The sequence below is a fragment of the Engraulis encrasicolus genome, chromosome 21, assembly GCF_034702125.1.
Source record: "Engraulis encrasicolus isolate BLACKSEA-1 chromosome 21, IST_EnEncr_1.0, whole genome shotgun sequence".
NCBI lineage: Eukaryota > Metazoa > Chordata > Actinopteri > Clupeiformes > Engraulidae > Engraulis > Engraulis encrasicolus.
This window is the reverse complement of record NC_085877.1, coordinates 19,843,605-19,861,104: the sequence shown is the minus strand read 5'-3', so window position 1 is coordinate 19,861,104 and position 17,500 is coordinate 19,843,605. Positions and strand designations below refer to the sequence as shown.

General features: G+C 38.9%; 1 protein-coding gene across 1 annotated transcript in view; it reads left to right on the top strand.

Moving 5' to 3' along the window:
• dnah2 (dynein, axonemal, heavy chain 2) overlaps positions 1 to 17,500 on the top strand; it is a 453,668-nt gene that overhangs the window by 267,765 nt on the left and 168,403 nt on the right. The window contains exon 41 of the mRNA XM_063186341.1: positions 3,291 to 3,443. Coding sequence (XP_063042411.1) covers positions 3,291 to 3,443 — 153 coding nt within the window. The remainder of the gene's footprint in view (positions 1 to 3,290; positions 3,444 to 17,500) is intronic.

Below are 17,500 nucleotides of genomic sequence, written 5' to 3'. Positions count from 1 at the left end.
CGGGCGCGCGTGCGCATGTGTGTGTCTGTATGTGCCTGTGTGTGCGAGTGTGTGTGCTGGCCTGTCTCCCTACAGACTGTTGCATGAGATTGCCTCCTGCTTTAGTTTCCGCCTGTGTGCCCGGGTGAGCTTGTCTAGAGAGAGAGAGAGAGAGAGAGAGAGAGAGAGAGAGAGAGAGAGAGAGAGAGAGAGAGAGAGAGCGCTCGTGATGAAAGCAAACTGACATACTAACCCAGGATCCCCACGCACCCTGCACACTAATCACACTCCCACACACACAGACACACAAATACACATAGCTCACACAGTACTACTCACAGACATATATGCAACTCAATGAAAGATAAACACACACACACGCACACGCACGCACACACACACACACACACACACACACAGACACACACACAGGATACCCTAACAGTCTCCCTCAGAAATGCAGGACTGACACACACACACACACACACAGACCCAGAGATAGAGAGAGAGAGAGAGAGAGAAAGAGAGAGAGAGAGAGAGATACAAACAGTCTGCCCTTTGCTTCAATTATTTCTTGCCCTCCCCTTGCACAGACCCTCACAGATGGTTGCCTCAGGTGCTACTGCTGGGAATTCACGCAGGCCTGTCGCTGTACACACACACACACACACACACACACACACACACACACACACACACACACACACACACACACACACACACACACACACACACACACACACACACAGAAACTTCCGGTGCTCAGGAGTCGAGCACAACACATCCCTTTTGATTTAGACACACGGGTATGTGCACGTCTGTGCACGCGTGCACGTACACACCCACACCCACACCCACACACACACACACACACACACACACACACACACACACACACAAACACAAAAACATGTCCAACCAGACTCAGACAGAATACAATTATATACTCATATATACTTATGTGTAGCCAATGTCATTCTGAATGCATGTGCACTTTTGAGAAATATAAAATGTGCAGGTAGTGTGGTCTGTTCAAAAGCCTTCCTATCCACCACACACATACAGACACAAACACCTGAGCATACATACCAAATCGTCTGTCTCCGAGACTCCGTCAATGTGTGTTGGTTGAGATATAATTGGACTCTGTGCCTTTTGTTTGGCGCATTGGTGTGTTTGTGTGTGTATTTCTCTGTTTCCCTGTTTTTGAGGTGGGCAGACTTATCTCGGCTTCCCCCTTACTTATTCACTGCTTTGCTTTTCCTCCCTTCTGCAAAAACTCACCGCCCCACAGTAATTCAGTCTCGTCTTCATCCTCAGAGAATATAATAGACCATTTAAAACACACAGCGTGTGTGTCTGCTGCATGCATACAGTACCCACTTACCACTCCCAGGGCCGCTGAAAGCTTTTGCTGGGCCCAGGACAAAGTCATCTGAAAGGGCCCCCTATGCAATACATGCAATGTAATGGAGACCCAATTTTGGGACCCATATTTTCTCGGGCCCGGGTCAGCATACCCCTGCACCCCCCCATGCTGATCTTGTGCAGCCTTCTCTGGGATCTAGTTAGAGTCTCAGGCAGATCAAGGCGAGGATTCAGGGATTTGGTCTCAGCAAGATACAACTAACACTCCAGCACGCACTGTTACTGGAGCACAACTGGGACATTGGGAGAGTTAACACTAAACAACATTGCAGCAAATAAAATATATGATGAGTTTTTTTTTTTAAAGCATCCATTGTTGTGGAATGTCTCTTCTTCTTCTTCTTCTTCTTCTTCTTCTTCTTCTTCTTCTTCTTCTTCTTCTTCTTCTTCTTCTTCTTCTTCTTCTTCTTCTTCTTCTTCTTCTTCTTCTTCCCCTTCCTCTTCTTCTTCTTCTTCTTTAATTCTAGAATTGATAGAAAGTTGGACTTACTAAACTGATGTAGACTAGGAAGACTACCTCTCCCTTACAGCTTTCTCTAGTTTGCCTGCCTTCACCTTATTGGTGGAGCAAGGTCTCCCCATTTCTGTGAAGCAGCATTTCAACAACACCTCACTTTCTGTCCAATGTTGCATGTGGAAGAGTAGGCTAAAGTGAATGTGAAATGTGCTAAAATGTTTTTTTTTAGTCGTTTTGATGTTCCCCATCCTTCCCATTTCCTGTCAGTTGTTAACATGTCCCATTTCCCTGCGTGCCCAGTGCCTACCTACCCCCTCCTCTTTTTCCCCCTTTTTACTCTTCAATGGCTGCAAAATGTATTAAATATGAATGTGCTTTTTGTAAAAATGGGCTAATGCCAAAATGTCCCCCCCTATTTGTTATTTAGTGGATAGGGAGGACTCTTTTGTGAATATGGCCAATGGGTATGTGGTTTTTGCATGTCAAGAGAGAGAAGTATTTCTGTTCTATGCTTTGCATATGGCCTTTATATTATAAGGGTATAAGGATGATTTATTTGGCAAACAATTATTGAAGTCAGAGACATTTTATATTTGCTTTAAAATGTATATTTGCTGCTTTTATTGGAAATTTGTTTGAATAAGAGTGGAATAAGTTGTTGTTTTTAGCAGAGCATGGCCAGTTGGAATTCAAAGGGTTTTTTTTTTTTTTTGCAGGGGATGTTCTGGCCTATAACCACAGTGTCTGGATGAAAATTACAAATTTCAGAAGACCTTTGTTTGTAAAATTGTCAACTGATGTCAACGGTTGTGGTGTGTCTGTAGCTTATCATGCAAGTGTTGGCTGGCAACAATCTTGTTGGTTAGTCTGCTTTTTTTTTAGGTGCCGGCCAAGTATTCATGCTATAGTCATCTAGTCATTGAAGAAAATGACTTGCCCCTCTTAACTGTGTGTCTGTATAACCTTGTCCCATTATCTCCCTCCATAGGTTTCTCTCTACTGCCTGAGAAATGGCTTTGACGTGGACAAAATGTGTGCTGAATACTCTCTCTAACTATTTCTCTTTTCCTTCCCTGTGTGTGTATGTCCCTTCTCTGCCCTCCCAGTAGGTGCTTGCTAAGACGCTCTTGTAAAATGTATACAGTACATACAGTACCATACTCGACCGAATAAAATGGCTATCTGCCCCTTTTCTCCAACCCTGTCTGTCTCTGTCCCTGCTGGCTAAAAAGGTATTCACTCTGTACTGCCTTCAGGTGCTGCTCTCTCTAAGCTATACCTTTGTGTGTGTGTGTGTGTGTGTGTGTGTGTGTGTGTGTGTGTGTGTGTGTGTGTGTGTGTGTGTGTGTGTGTGTGTGTGTGTGTGTGTGTGTGTGTGTGTGTGTGTTTGTGTGTGTGTGTGTGTGTGTGTGTGTGTGTTTTTTAGGTGCTGGCTAAGAAGGTCTTCACGCTGTACTCGCTGGCCGTGCAACAGCTGTCTCAGCAGGACCATTATGACTTCGGGCTGCGTGCGCTCACCTCGCTGCTCCGCTACGCCGGCAAGAAGCGCCGCGTCTGCCCCGACGTCGCCGACGAAGAGGTAAGTCTAGTAGCCATGGCAACCTGTTCTGTTCCGTTCTGTTCCCCTCTGCTCTGTTCTGTTCCTCCCCCGGTCACCGGGGGGGAAGTGGGTCACTCAAGCTGCCTGGCGGGTGGCAATCAGCCCTGGAGCACACGCGAACAACCTCACACACCTAAGAGCACGAACCCTGCATATAGGCTGTGCTCACCACACACACACACACACACACACACACACACACACACACACACACACACACACACACACACACACACACACACACACACACACACGCACACACGCATACACACACACACACACACACACACACACACACACACACACACACACACACAGGCACGAACACAGACAAGCACATATATCTTTCTCTCTATCTCCTTTCTCCACCTTTCTCTAGAGCGCAGCCTTACACACACCTCAGAGCAAACACGTTGCACATACACTCGCACATACACACACAGACACACATACGCTTGCTTGTACATACCTTATGCACACAGTCTCTCTCTCTCTTTCTCTCTCTCTCTCTCTCTCTCTCTCTCTCTCTCTCTCTCTCTCTCTCTCTCTCTCTCTCTCTCTCTCTCTCTTCCTCTTCCTCTTTTTCCCCATCGATGCACACAGAAACACCTCGAGCACACACATGCTTTGCACACACACCTTATTCACACTCATCGTTCAGTCTCTCAGTCTCTCTTTTTCTCTCTTTCGCCCCTACATTCTTTTTTGCTCCCTAATTTGTTCTCGCTCTGACTCACTCACTCTGACTCCCTGTCATTGCTCATTCTCTTTCTCATATTTTTTCTCTTCCTCTTTTGATCTCTCATTCGATCACTCACATTCTCTCTTTCTCTCTCTTTCTCTCTCTCTTAGGCTAGTGACAATGGGCCCAAAAAGGCCTTCGTTTTCGAGATACCCCAACCGGAGGTAGAACAAAACCCAATAATGTTTTTCCTCATCTCTAAGGTGTCCCATACATGAAAATGATTCTTGGCCAAAGTGATTTTAATGCTAAGCCTAAAAATTTTACACATTTCCATATGCACCTCCAAACAAAAAAAGCACCCAAAATGTGACTTCTCCGTATGGGAGTAGATATACAAAAAATCATGCAGAAAATTACCAGAAGCTCTGAGAGCTTTGAGAATTGGTATGCTTGTGCCCAGGGGCTACCTGCACCAGATAGAAGTGGTTGAATTTGACCATCTTGATGTATGAAGGAGATATAGGCATTTAATCACACACCTAAAATAGGCGGAAAATGAAAAAAAAGTGATATTTATACAGAATGTCATCATTTACATTGTAATTGCTTTGTCAGGGAATGTCATATGCACAGATATGATATCTTGATGGAAAGGTGAGATTGTTCTGAATCCAGCAATACCTCATATGTATATATTTTCTGAATATTAAAGATGGCATATCGTTCAATGTATGAGGTGCCCAGAATGAAAAAAAATCGAAAAGGAGTTACAGGACCTATTTCAATACACTTTAGTGGTGACAGGAATGCTCACAATTGTATTACAGTATATTACTTCAAATAAACTTATTATTGTTGTATGGTGCTATAGATTATGCTTGATTGAAGAATCAGATTAGGGTGAAAATATATGTATCACTAGTGTATATATATATAACTTATATATCATTTCTTGCACATTGTTAAGCTGGAAAATGCAGTGACTCCACCTACTTCCAATGCCTTGCAACTAGCTCAGAATATTGCATCACTCCTCTCAGGTAGATATGATAGAGGAAGGGGAAATTAGAGTGGATGTTATTCAGTTTGTTCAGAAATCTTTTATCTTCCACGAAGTGGAGGTCTCCAGTTCTTCTTCCATGAAAGAGCTAGCTTTCCTTCAGTCTTTGTGCTCCCTGCCCAGCACACCGCTGCATAGAAAAGGACACATACTGGCTTCAACAGTCTCATAGAACATATTAAGGAGTTTATAGCAGACAAGTATAGCCAATACTGTATTTCTTTTCTAAAATGCATCTTTAGCTGACCAGTCCAGTTTGTTGTCTTGTTATACGCTGAAATACTTGTGATAGATAGATGTGCTTACAATCTCCACTTCATCAACCTCAATGGAGATTGGTTGCAGAGCGGGCTTGGACCTCCAAAAGTCCACCTTCATCTGCTTGGTCTTAGTGTTGAGTTGTAGGTGCATTACATCACTGCAAAGCCCTGTACTCCTGTATTCCCTCCTGCCTTAATACAGCCTACAATTGTATTATCATCCAAGAATGTCTGCATGTGGTATGTGCCTGTGTTGAAAATATGTTAAGTCCGATGTGTACAAAGTGAACAGGAGAGGAGGGAGCACAGTTTAGGGTGAAAATATATTTATCACTAGTGTATATATATATACAGTATATATATCATTTCTTGCACATCTGTAGGTATTGTTAAGATGGAAAATGCAGTGACTCCACCTACTTCCAATGCCTTGCAACTAGCTCATCAGAATATTGCATCACTCTTTTCAGGTAGATATGATAGAGGAAGGAGAAATAGAGTGGATGTTATTTAATTTGTTCAGAGATCTTTTATCTTCCACGAAGTGAAGCTCTCCAGTTCTTCTCCCATGAAAGAGCCAGCTATATATATATTTATATATTTCTTGCATCTGTAGGCAATTGTAAAGCTGGAAAAGATGAGATTGTGCTGAATCTAACATTACCTAATATATATTCTCAACATTGATGATGGTACACCATTCAATACATAATGTGTCCAAAAAAGAAAGAAAATGAACCAGTCCATTCCATAGATATAAAAGTTCAAAGGCTGGTTCATTAATTAACCGTAGTGGTGCTCTGAAGCCTAGTATATATTTAAGTATAATATTATTAACCAATACAACACAGTGAGGGAACTATATGGTATAAGGATATTTGTTCTTAAAACTTCCTTACAATAATATAGCGTACCAGATACACTGCACCAACATACCACTGATGCATACAGGTATCGTAATGGCATTGATAAACCTAAATCAATAAAATCGATCAATCAATCAAAGTACATCATGATACAAAATTGCCATTCAATGTCCTAACGATTAGAGAAAGAGAAAAGAGAAGAAAGAATGCATTGTGTACTGTGCTGTATCACTTAAGGCAGATGAGAATAAACCTTTTCACATTTCTTTTTAAAATAAGATACTATCGGGGCAGTTCTAATTTGGACAGGAAGCTGGTTCCAGCATTTTGCATAATGACTACACTGCAAAAAAGCCCTCTAAAAAAATAAGTAAAAAATATAGTGTTTTAGGTGAAAAATTGCTTATTTTGAGCAAAATAATCTGCCAGTGCAGCGAGCAAATTGGACTTGGTAAGAATTCTTAAAACAAGAAAATAATATCTAAGTGGTAGGCATAGAAAAACACTTGAAACAAGTATAAAAATCTTATTTTTCTGTTGCTTGTTAAGATTTTTTTTTCTTGTTTTAAGCAATTTCTTCTCCTTTATTAGTCATTATTGCTTAGAATTAGATGTCCTCCAAGAAATTATTGCTCAAAACAAGCATACAAGAAGCTTAAAACAAGGCAAATTTACTTGTTTCCAGCTCATTTAAAGTCTTAAAACAAGTCTGATTTTCTTAGCTAGAATACTTATTTTCCTATGTAGAATTAATATCTTGTTAAGGTGTATGAGAAAAATATACTTGACAAGAACTTCAAAACATTTTTTTATTAATATTTCATCAGCTGGACAAACATGCAGTCAAACGATAATAAAACACCAAAATCTAGACAATATAATAGCATGATTAAACAGAAATTAAACAGAAAACCTGAAATTATCAGTGTACTGTACCACATTAATTTATGTGGCCTGTTCAGAAATGTCATCTTTTTCATGAATGCTTACAACCACCATCAAATTCTAAGTAATGTCATAATGGCTTGGGCAAATGAATAATAGGGGGGTCCTCTGCATGTTAATCCACCATTTTGAATGCAGTCAGATATCTGGCCGAAGAGCATACTCTCATCAGAACAGTATGTGTCTATTTACTCACTTATTTACTTAGACATTCATGAAAAAGATGTTATTTGTGAATGGACATTTTAGAATTAACCAACTGCCCACAGGAGCACTTTTGACTCTTTGATTCTTTCCCAAAGTGGGGGAGGAGAGGGAGAGAGAAATGTTTTTAATTATGATATCAATGTGTCCACGAAGTGCTACTGAGGCGTTATTACGCCTTTCATTATAGTGCTCATCTTTTAATCTGCATAGAAAATGCTTAGAAAACAGCCCCTCAATGATACTCAATGCCATGCTGAGCTAAGCTAAGGATGAAAAAAATTATCAACTCAGATCAGAGAACAGCACAGAAAAGTATGCATAGAAATGCAATGGATTGTCCTTTTATACAATGGCTTAGAACCCGAGATTGCCAGTGTCCAACATATTTACTGTAGTTTATAGTGATTGGACCTTTAGGGCATATTTTCCAAATTCACCAGAACATATATTTCAGTTCATCTGGATACTTAAAATTGTAAATCCAAATCCACAGAGTTGAGATTGAGGGTATATACCGGTAACCGAGTCCAAAGAGCATCACACATGCACAAGAGATGCTCCGAGTTCACTGTACAGCTCCATGCCTTGTATCACAGTCTCTGGCACGGGATGTTCCTTGCAAACCATATACGTAGATGTGCAGTCTGCCTTTGGATCACTTCGCCACTCTAGTCCTGATGGTGGAAAAAGAAAATGCAGAAAGCTTAACACTGTGCACACACTTTTTATGTAGCTTTAATGGCACTAAATGTAAAAATGCTGATGTCTAGTGAATGGCAACCATGGCCACTAATAGGGGGCATTTAATAGTGTGCTTGTCAGTGATATGCAGGTGCCATTTATCGCATGCTCTCTTTATTGGGGTGCAGATCGTTTGTGAACATCATAATCAGAACTGTTCAAAATTCAGAGTCAGTGAACCTAGAGGTGGGCCATGCGTCTCCCACACCTAATGTCTGACCTTCTAATACACAACCTAATACACAACTTCATTAGATTGTTTGCAACTCAAACACAATGTTTCCATTAGCTGTTGGAGCCATGAGTTATCCTACCTTCCTTCTGGCAACGCCTCTCTTCTCCTTGAGAACCTCCAAGATGCTTCCTCAAGTATCTGTCAGGCACAGGAACTCTGCATTACCCTGTCAAAGACACATTACAAGAAAATGACATGGTTGTCAGGCCCAGTTGTGTTGTGCTTCCTGTCTGTCCTGTGACTTGTGACTATGTCTTTCTATCTCTGGGCCTGAAGGTGGGGCAACACCTGTGGTCAAGTCACAAAGACATCCTACAGGACAGACATACATCAACACTTAAATACTTTCTGTTATGACATAATGTACCACCACACTTACTTCACTCAATGTCAGCAACGCAGGCCATGCGGTGTAGACTGCCAGCTTATCTTAGACAAGCCTTTTGCACCTATGACAAAACACATAATTAGAGTGCTGGAGTTGATGTTACAGAAATTACAAGATAAGATGAGGGCTAACATCACAATGGCATTGACTGACTTCCTGTAAAACCTAAGTTGAGACCAGGGGTCAAGGAGAGTAGAGTAGCCTCAACCAAATATAATCTGCCATATCAAATATGCCAATGTCAATATGATGTTGACTGACACATGTTGTTGGATTACCAATGATTTTGCATCCTCAAGCAACTCCACACCATGCATGAAACACCACTTCTTGTTGTCTATGGCAAGCAAGTCAGGTACATAGTCACCACTTTTCAGACTGGGGAATATTGTCACCATTCAAAAATATTGGTAAATAACGTGACTACAGCCACTTAAGACAGCGTGAAATTAAAGTTAATTAAAATATTTTTCACCATATCCTTGTTTCATACAATACAAAATAACTGTTGACACCATGCCAACATGAAAATGATAATCGGCTAAAAAAATATTTTTATTCTCATTTTGCTTTGGTGTAAGTTAAGTGTTCAAGCAAAGGGTAAAGTGTAAAACAATTGAACATGGACAGAAATCCTACCTTTTACAATGACTGTCTTAAAAGTCACAGTCACATCTTCCACTCGCACAGGGGGTAACCATCTGTCAAGTTGAAAAACAGAGGTGAACCTTTTTTCACAATATCGGCAAACATGGCTTTTCAAAGGTGATATTCAGGACTGGCCAATAGTGACGCCCATTACAAAAATAAGATGCGTATTTTGAGTAACATGTATGGCATTACAAGGCAGTAGCAAGCTAGAGAGCGATAGCTAGCTGTTGAGCTAAACAGCAGCAGGTGTTAAACTAGGTTTAAAATAATTGGGCTGGTAATTTACACTTCAGACCGGATATATGGTTATTTGTTTTACTCCTAAAGATGTTGCACAAGATAAGCTAGGCCTACTGTTTAAGAGTGGATATTTGAATGCAAGAAACAGCTTGTCAGACCACACAGCATGATCTAACAATATTCGTATCAGTTAACTTTCCATACAGACAAAAACGCCAAAAACATCACAATAGCGTAATATACTTCACAAATTACTGTAATGGTGTCTTTATACAAGCATATTGCCAAAGATGACAAGGATTGAAACGGATTATGAGACTTACCCGGTTGAAAACGATTGCCTCAATTTCAAAGCAGGAGACCAACTGACGAACAGGAAGTGACGTAATTCCATTTCCGGTTTTACTCTTTGGTGATTTTTTTGTTTTGTTTGTTATCCCACCTGAATTACAGCATGCATTTCACATTGTTTTGATTTATGTAAAATATTTTTGTACCAATAAGGTAACAACTTGGTGCCAGCAGGAAGAAGATAAATACTGTCAATGAAAATGTATTTCGACAATAGGCGATTCATTTCTTACTGCCACCTACTGTTCTGAAGTGTGATGTGCATGTCAGTTAATATTATTTTTTTCAAGTGCATACATTATTTGTTTAGATTATTTGTTTAAAAGTTCATACACGGACAGTTCAAATGGTGTTTATATGATTTCAATGAATCATTTTTCCATTTTATAATAATATTCCTTAAATTGTATGTATACATATTTCTTAATATTTACCAGGACCCAGAAACGTTTTTTGAGTGTGCCTTAAATGAACACAAAAAAACTGTTGCCATTACTGTTGCAGTTGTGCAACAGGAAATAAAATGTGTATTGAAGCACATTATTTTGTCAAATCATATTGATCTAGATTTTATAACTTCAGGTAGGCTATAGGCCTAGGCCTAGGTTTGCCTATTAATAGGCCTATACAAGACATGTCCAATTAGTGTAACGATAGAATCTAATGATAGATAACAAACTAAAAATGTCGTCTGGACAGATGCTGATATTTCTGAACTTTTGTTTTTATCTGCTGCAAGGACCATGCTATACATCTTATCATAGAATTAAGTGAAATAGCTCACAACCTTTTTTGCTCTGATGACGGAAACCTTACAAAAACTGAGACAGAGCAGCATATTAAAAAAGTAGCATCCTGAACAACAACATGCCCCCTAAGCAACATTATATGCAACATTTACCTTCACATATAGCGGTACTTTGATGAGACACGTGTGCATGAGGTTAGAATCAAGCATTATTTGTTTATTCTAAATTTCTAAATTAAATTAGGCCTATAAAATGTCTGCAAATGTCAAAAGCAAAGCAAAATGGCCCTGCCGTGGGCAACCGGTAGGGCACTCGTCTGCCATGCGGCCGACCCGGGTTCAATTCCCGGTCCGGGTCATTTGCTGACCTCTCCCGATTCACTTCCTTTCCACCTCTCAAACTGTCCTGTCATCAATAAAGTTGTAAAAAAAGACCGAAAACAATCTTTAAAAAACAAAAAATCATAACAAAATTGTCGACAACAATATATTTGCCCATGAAAAATAATTGGGCCACACATCAGCGGTATCAAGGCGTCAGAGGCATATGTCAATTCAAAGATTAGATTTTTTAAATATAATCTCTGAAATAAATGTCTCTTGGTAACAATTAGGAAAGACAATAATCACAGAAATGGGACTCCCTATTTTTTGAATATATGTGTTATTGATTCATCTACAGTATATTTTGCTGTGAATATCAAGTGTTTGACACTTTGAGATGGGATACAGATTTACAATCATGAAATTGCTATGCCAAATGCTGCACAGACAACAGAAATGTCAAAGCTATGAATCATGAATGAAAATGGCCCTTTGTATGCAATCACAGTTGATTAGCTAGAATATCTTAGTGAGATCGAGCCAGTTCTTAAAACCGGTTCATTTGGATTGTCTTATTGTCTTGAAACAAGTAAAAATGTACTCACAGTCTAATTGTTAATGTGACTCTGTCAGTATGTGTTCTATTTTAAGAAAAAAGCTGCTCAGAACTAGTTTTATTATCTAGGTAGGATAAAAAAGATGAATTTTCTTGAAACAAGTCAAATAATCTTAACAATAGTCAGTCTTACCAAGAAAATACATTCAAAAACAAGTGTAATGAGACCAAAATGCTGAATTCAAGTATATTACACTTGTACAGATTTTCATTTTTTGCAGTGCAAATGCCATCTCACCCTGTCTAGATCTCGTATAGGGAATTTAAGTTAATTACATTTCCCTGACTCTTTTATCCAATGGCTACATTCAGTCTGTGTGTAAAATACAGAGTGCAGGCTTATACTGTATATAGGGTTATAAGAGTTGAGCATGAAGATAAATACTCCTAGATGATATGTGTATGATATGTGTGATATGTGTGTTTTCAGCTTCTTAAAAGCTGAGGGGGATGACCAAACTCTTGTATCAGCTGGTAACTTGTCAGACCATTGGGATTACCTTGTCAGAGGCCAAGGCCAGACTGTTGGTGTTACAGTATTGCGAAGCAACATTACGTTTTAGTGCAGCCTCAGATAAAATGAAACAGTTCCTTCCAGGAGAGAATTGCACTCAAGGTACAGAACCTGAGTGGCATATTGGGTCAGGTACAGTCTGATTTTCTGTATATTGAACAGTGCAAAAGAGCATCAGTAATTTAAGTGGTGTTTTCAGAAATGATGGGCAGTCATAAATAATAACACCCAGGTTTATGTAGCGTTTTCTGGGGTAACAGTGGTTGACCTCATGTCTTGCTTGATATAATGGCAGATGATGGTGGTGTTGCTTCATCCATGTGGCCAGGTCTGAGAGACAGGCAGATAGACACATAGACATTGAAAAAAGGCGGAACCAAGACAATGCATTATAGCATTATAACACCCTACTTTTCCCAGCTATTTATTGTAATTCAAGTTCTAGACATTGAATGCATAGCTTGAAATGGTACAAAGGTAATTAGTCATCTAGAGGTGAAAGAGATGTTCTGAAACGCTTGTAGTGTACACGCAGAAACTATGGAGTTATCTCGCTGGACAGACAGGTGTTTATCATCAACATAGCAGGGAGCAGGGTGAGTGGACAACATTGCCCAGTGAGATGAGATAAAGATGGCAAAGACAGGGGGGCCTAGCACAGAACCTTGGTACCCCTGAGAGGATTTGAGTTGAGGGGTCTTGACCATGGCACGTTAAAGGAATGCCCAGTGTGGTCTACCTCCGATGCCTTGTTCCCAATTAATTGTATTAAGCCTACATTTAGCAAATGGACCAGGATAGATAACGTCATTACTCTTCTGACTTGCACTTTGGTTGGCCCTTTCTTCCAGGTCCAGCCAAACAATTTGCTTAGCTGTAGAATATGATGTGGTTGCTGGATTGAAGTCTAGTGTATTTGACACACTGTTATTTCCCTTAGTTTAACAAACCCTAGCCTTACCTTTCCGCCTATTTGCCAAAATGATATTGTAAAAATAAAACGATCTGCTACCGAATGAAGAAAAGTGTGAGACATCATAGTTCTTTACTTGGTCAATCCAGCCATATAGTCATCAGATGACATGGATAAGTTAAGTGAAATGTCACCAGTAGGCCACAGATATGGTGCTTTATGACTTCACTAACATTTAATGGCAGAAAGTGGGTTAATCAATTTAAAATAAAAGCTATGAAACAAATAATTCAATGAATTCAATTCACTGACATGTGACATGATGGTATTAAGAGGGTAGTGGAAAGCGTGCACATCCAGCAGAAAAGCATCAGCAGGTGCCAAATCAAAACTAGATCTATGTTCGAAACGTTGCTCCAAATAAATGAAGTCTTTTGCAAGCAGTGTGCAAATCCTTTCCCGCTCCTACATGATGGTATTAAGCCACACCTGAGTGATGTCAGGTAATGCCTGAGTGAACCTAATGAAGAAGCTGTGCATGGATCTATGAACTTTTGAATTCACTGAATATGTTTGCTATTCCTCTCCCTGTTTATTTCAGTAGGCTCATGAAATAAAAGGCCTTTGCTTCCTGCTGTCAGGCTTTGGTAATACACATACCATTTGTATGTAAACATAAATCATTGCTCCTTCCAGGAGCAGTCTTTATTTATCACACTACCACCACCAAGCAGCACCTCCTCCCTCCCTCCTCTCTATAATCACAGCAGACCTGGTTCAAGCCCATTAACTGGATAGGACATCACCAAAACTGCTGAAGTGGCTGAGCTGCTGGAATATTTATTCAGCCAAGTGTGGGTGATTCTCACGAAGCTAAAAAAAACAATGTCCAAGAGGTTTTAATGGTGAAATATGACATGGATTTTTTTAATGGTATTACATTACTGTAGAGCAAGACGTGTACTTTCTGGCACACTAGTTCATTGTAAAAAATATAATTTTTATTTTCCACTTTTTATGCATTTTATGGGCAAATTCTCATTACCGAAATGTGTCCCAGCCAAAATTTCTGGTCTTTGAATAAGGGTAAAACATACTAAAAAGTACAAAAATACGTAAATAACACTACAAGTGTGTTGGTTTATGTCCGAAGTTTCACTAAGTGTTCCTTGTTGGCAATTTAAATAATGAACACTGATGAATATCTCAAGAAAAGGTTGTGTCCCCAAGTATTTCTTCTCATTACCGCAATATATTTCAGAACTACAATTAAAAGCTTTCAGAATTTCAATAAGAGCTGAAACTACCTACAATTCATCTGTACTAACAGGAGATTCATGATGGCTACATGACTAGTCAGCCTCATTGATTGTGCCTGTAAAATGTCATGATTTGTCTCAAAAATATGCTAACACGACAAAATTGGTTCTCATTACCGAAATAGTCAATATTTCAAAATGAAAAAGATTTTTTCATTTTAAATTTGCTTGGTAATAGGGTATTCCTTTTTAGAATTCAACAAAGGTCGTAAATTAGCTAAGTCACAATAATTGAAGTTACAGTTAGCATTATTGTGCTGAGCCATCTCATTACCGCAATGCACATTCTCATTACCGCAATGTTTAAAGTACCTTTCGGTAATGAGGATTCTCAATTTCGGTAATTAGACTCTATGGTGATTTACATTCAGAATATAGATTTATTTACATTTTTAAAAATGCAACTGCAACCTTAAATACAATCTATAGTTTGGCAGTGTAAATATTTTCACTATGTCACTTAATTATTGTTAAAGCACTTGATGAAAGTTTGAAGTGAAATTGCACCCATTTCAGGTTGAAATATGCAATTGTATTGAAACCAAGCCAAATATTGTAAATAAACAAAGCAGAAGTAAATGCCTAACATACAGCTCCAGGCCACTTTATTAGAATAGCGTGAAAACGTTGATTTATTTCCATAATTCCATCAATAATGCTAAACTGTCATGGATTATAGATTCATGGCCCAGTTTTTTAAACTATTCCAATCATTCAATTCTTTATTTTTACATATTTTGGTCTTCCAGCTCAAAAACCCATGAATTGGGGAATTCGCATCATTAGAATATTGTAATAAAATCACATTTTTCTTCATCAAAATTCGGGTCACATTAAATCAGTTGAAATTTGGTACTTACATAACACGCAACGTTCAATACTTGGTTTGGATTCTCTCTGTCTTCATAATGGCCATGATGCGTTTAACATTGAAGTCAATGGCAGAAACAGCCCAGATATCCTTGATGCTTTGCTGTCAGCTGTTCTTGTTTGTTGACCTGGTGTCCCACACTTCACTCTTCAATATACCCTGTAGATTTCCATGCTACGTTTTGGCGCTAAATCACCAGAAATGAAACCCCATTGAAAATGAATGGGGTTTTATATCTGTTGAGTTAGAATTAAATATTGAGGTATACCACCACACATGCTTGACACCATCTAAAGAAAATTTGTTTATCTTGATCTCAGGAGAGATGAACAGACCAAGGACATGGATCACTGGAACCATGCCTTGTGATCTGAAGAGACCAAGATAAACAAATTTACTTTAGATGGTGTCAAGCATGTGTGGTGGTAAACAAGTGAGTTTTACAAAAATGGTGTATCCTCTCAATAGCCAAGCATGGTAGTGAGACTGACATGGTTTGGGGATGCATGAATGCTGTCAACATTGGCAATCTGAAATACACCTAAAAGAAACATGCATGTCAACATGCACTGTGACTACTGAAGCAGATCATGATATTCTCCATACACTGCAAAAAAGCCCTCTAAAAAAATAAGTAAAAAATATAGTGTTTTAGGTGAAAAATTGCTTATTTTGAGCAAAATAATCTGCCAGTGCAGCGAGCAAATTGGACTTGGTAAGAATTCTTAAAACAAGAAAATAAAATCTAAGCGGTAGGTATAGAAAAACACTTGAAACAAGTATAAAAATCTTATTTTTCTGTTGCTTGTTAAGATTTTTGCTCTTATTTTAAGCAATTTCTTCTCCTTTATTAGTCATTATTGCTTAGAATTAGATGTCCTCCAAGAAATTGTTGCTCAAAACAAGCATACAAGACGCTTAAAACAAGGCAAATTTACTTGTTTCCAGCTCATTTAAAGTCTTAAAACTAGTCTGATTTTCTTAGCTAGAATACTTATTTTCTCATGTAGAATTAATATCTTGTTTAGGTGTATGAGAAAAATATACTTGACAAGAACTTCAAAACATTTCTTTTATTAATATTTCATCAGCTGGACAAACATGCAGTCAAACGATAATAAAACACCAAAATCTTGACAATATAATCGTATGATTAAACAGAAATTAAACAGAAAACCTGAAATTATCAGTGTACTGTAACACATTAATTAATGTGGCCTGTTCAGAAATGTCATCTTTTTCATGAATGCTTACAACCACCATCAAATTCTAAGTAATGTCATAATCCCTTGGGTCAGATATGCAGTCAGATATCTTTGGCCGAAAAGCATACTCTCATCAGAACAGTATGTGTCTATTTACTCACTTATTTACTTAGACATTCATGAAAAAGATGTTATTTGTGAATGGACATTTTAGAATTAACCAACTGCCCGCAGGAGCACTTTTGACTCTTTGATTCTTTCTCAAAGTGGGGGAGGAGAGGGAGAGAGAAATGTTTTTAATTATGATATCAATGTGTCCATGAAGTGCTACTGAGGCGTTATTACTAGTGCTAGTGCTCATCTTTTAATCTGCATAGCCAATGTTTAGAAAAAAGCCCCTCAATGATACTCAATGCCATGCTGACAAAAGACAAAAAAGGACAAAAAAATCATCAACTCAGATCAGAGAACAGCACACAAAAGTATTAATAGAAATGCGATGGATTGTCCTTTTATACAATGGCTTAGAACCTGAGATTGCCAGTGTCCAACATATTTACTGTAGTTTATAGTGATTGGACCTTTTGGGCATATTTTCCAAATTCACCAGAACATATATTTCAGTTCATCTGGATACTTAAAATTGTAAATCCAAATCCACAGAGTTGAGATTGAGGGTATATACCGGTAACCGAGTCCAAACAGCATCACACATGCACAAGAGATGCTCCGAGTTCACTGTACAGCTCCATGCCTTGTATCACAGTCTCTGGCACGGGATGTTCCTTGCAAACCATATACGTAGATGTGCAGTCTGCCTTTGGATCACTTCGCCACTCCAGTCCTGATGGTGGAAAACGAAAATGCAGAAAGCTTAACACTGTGCACACACTTTTT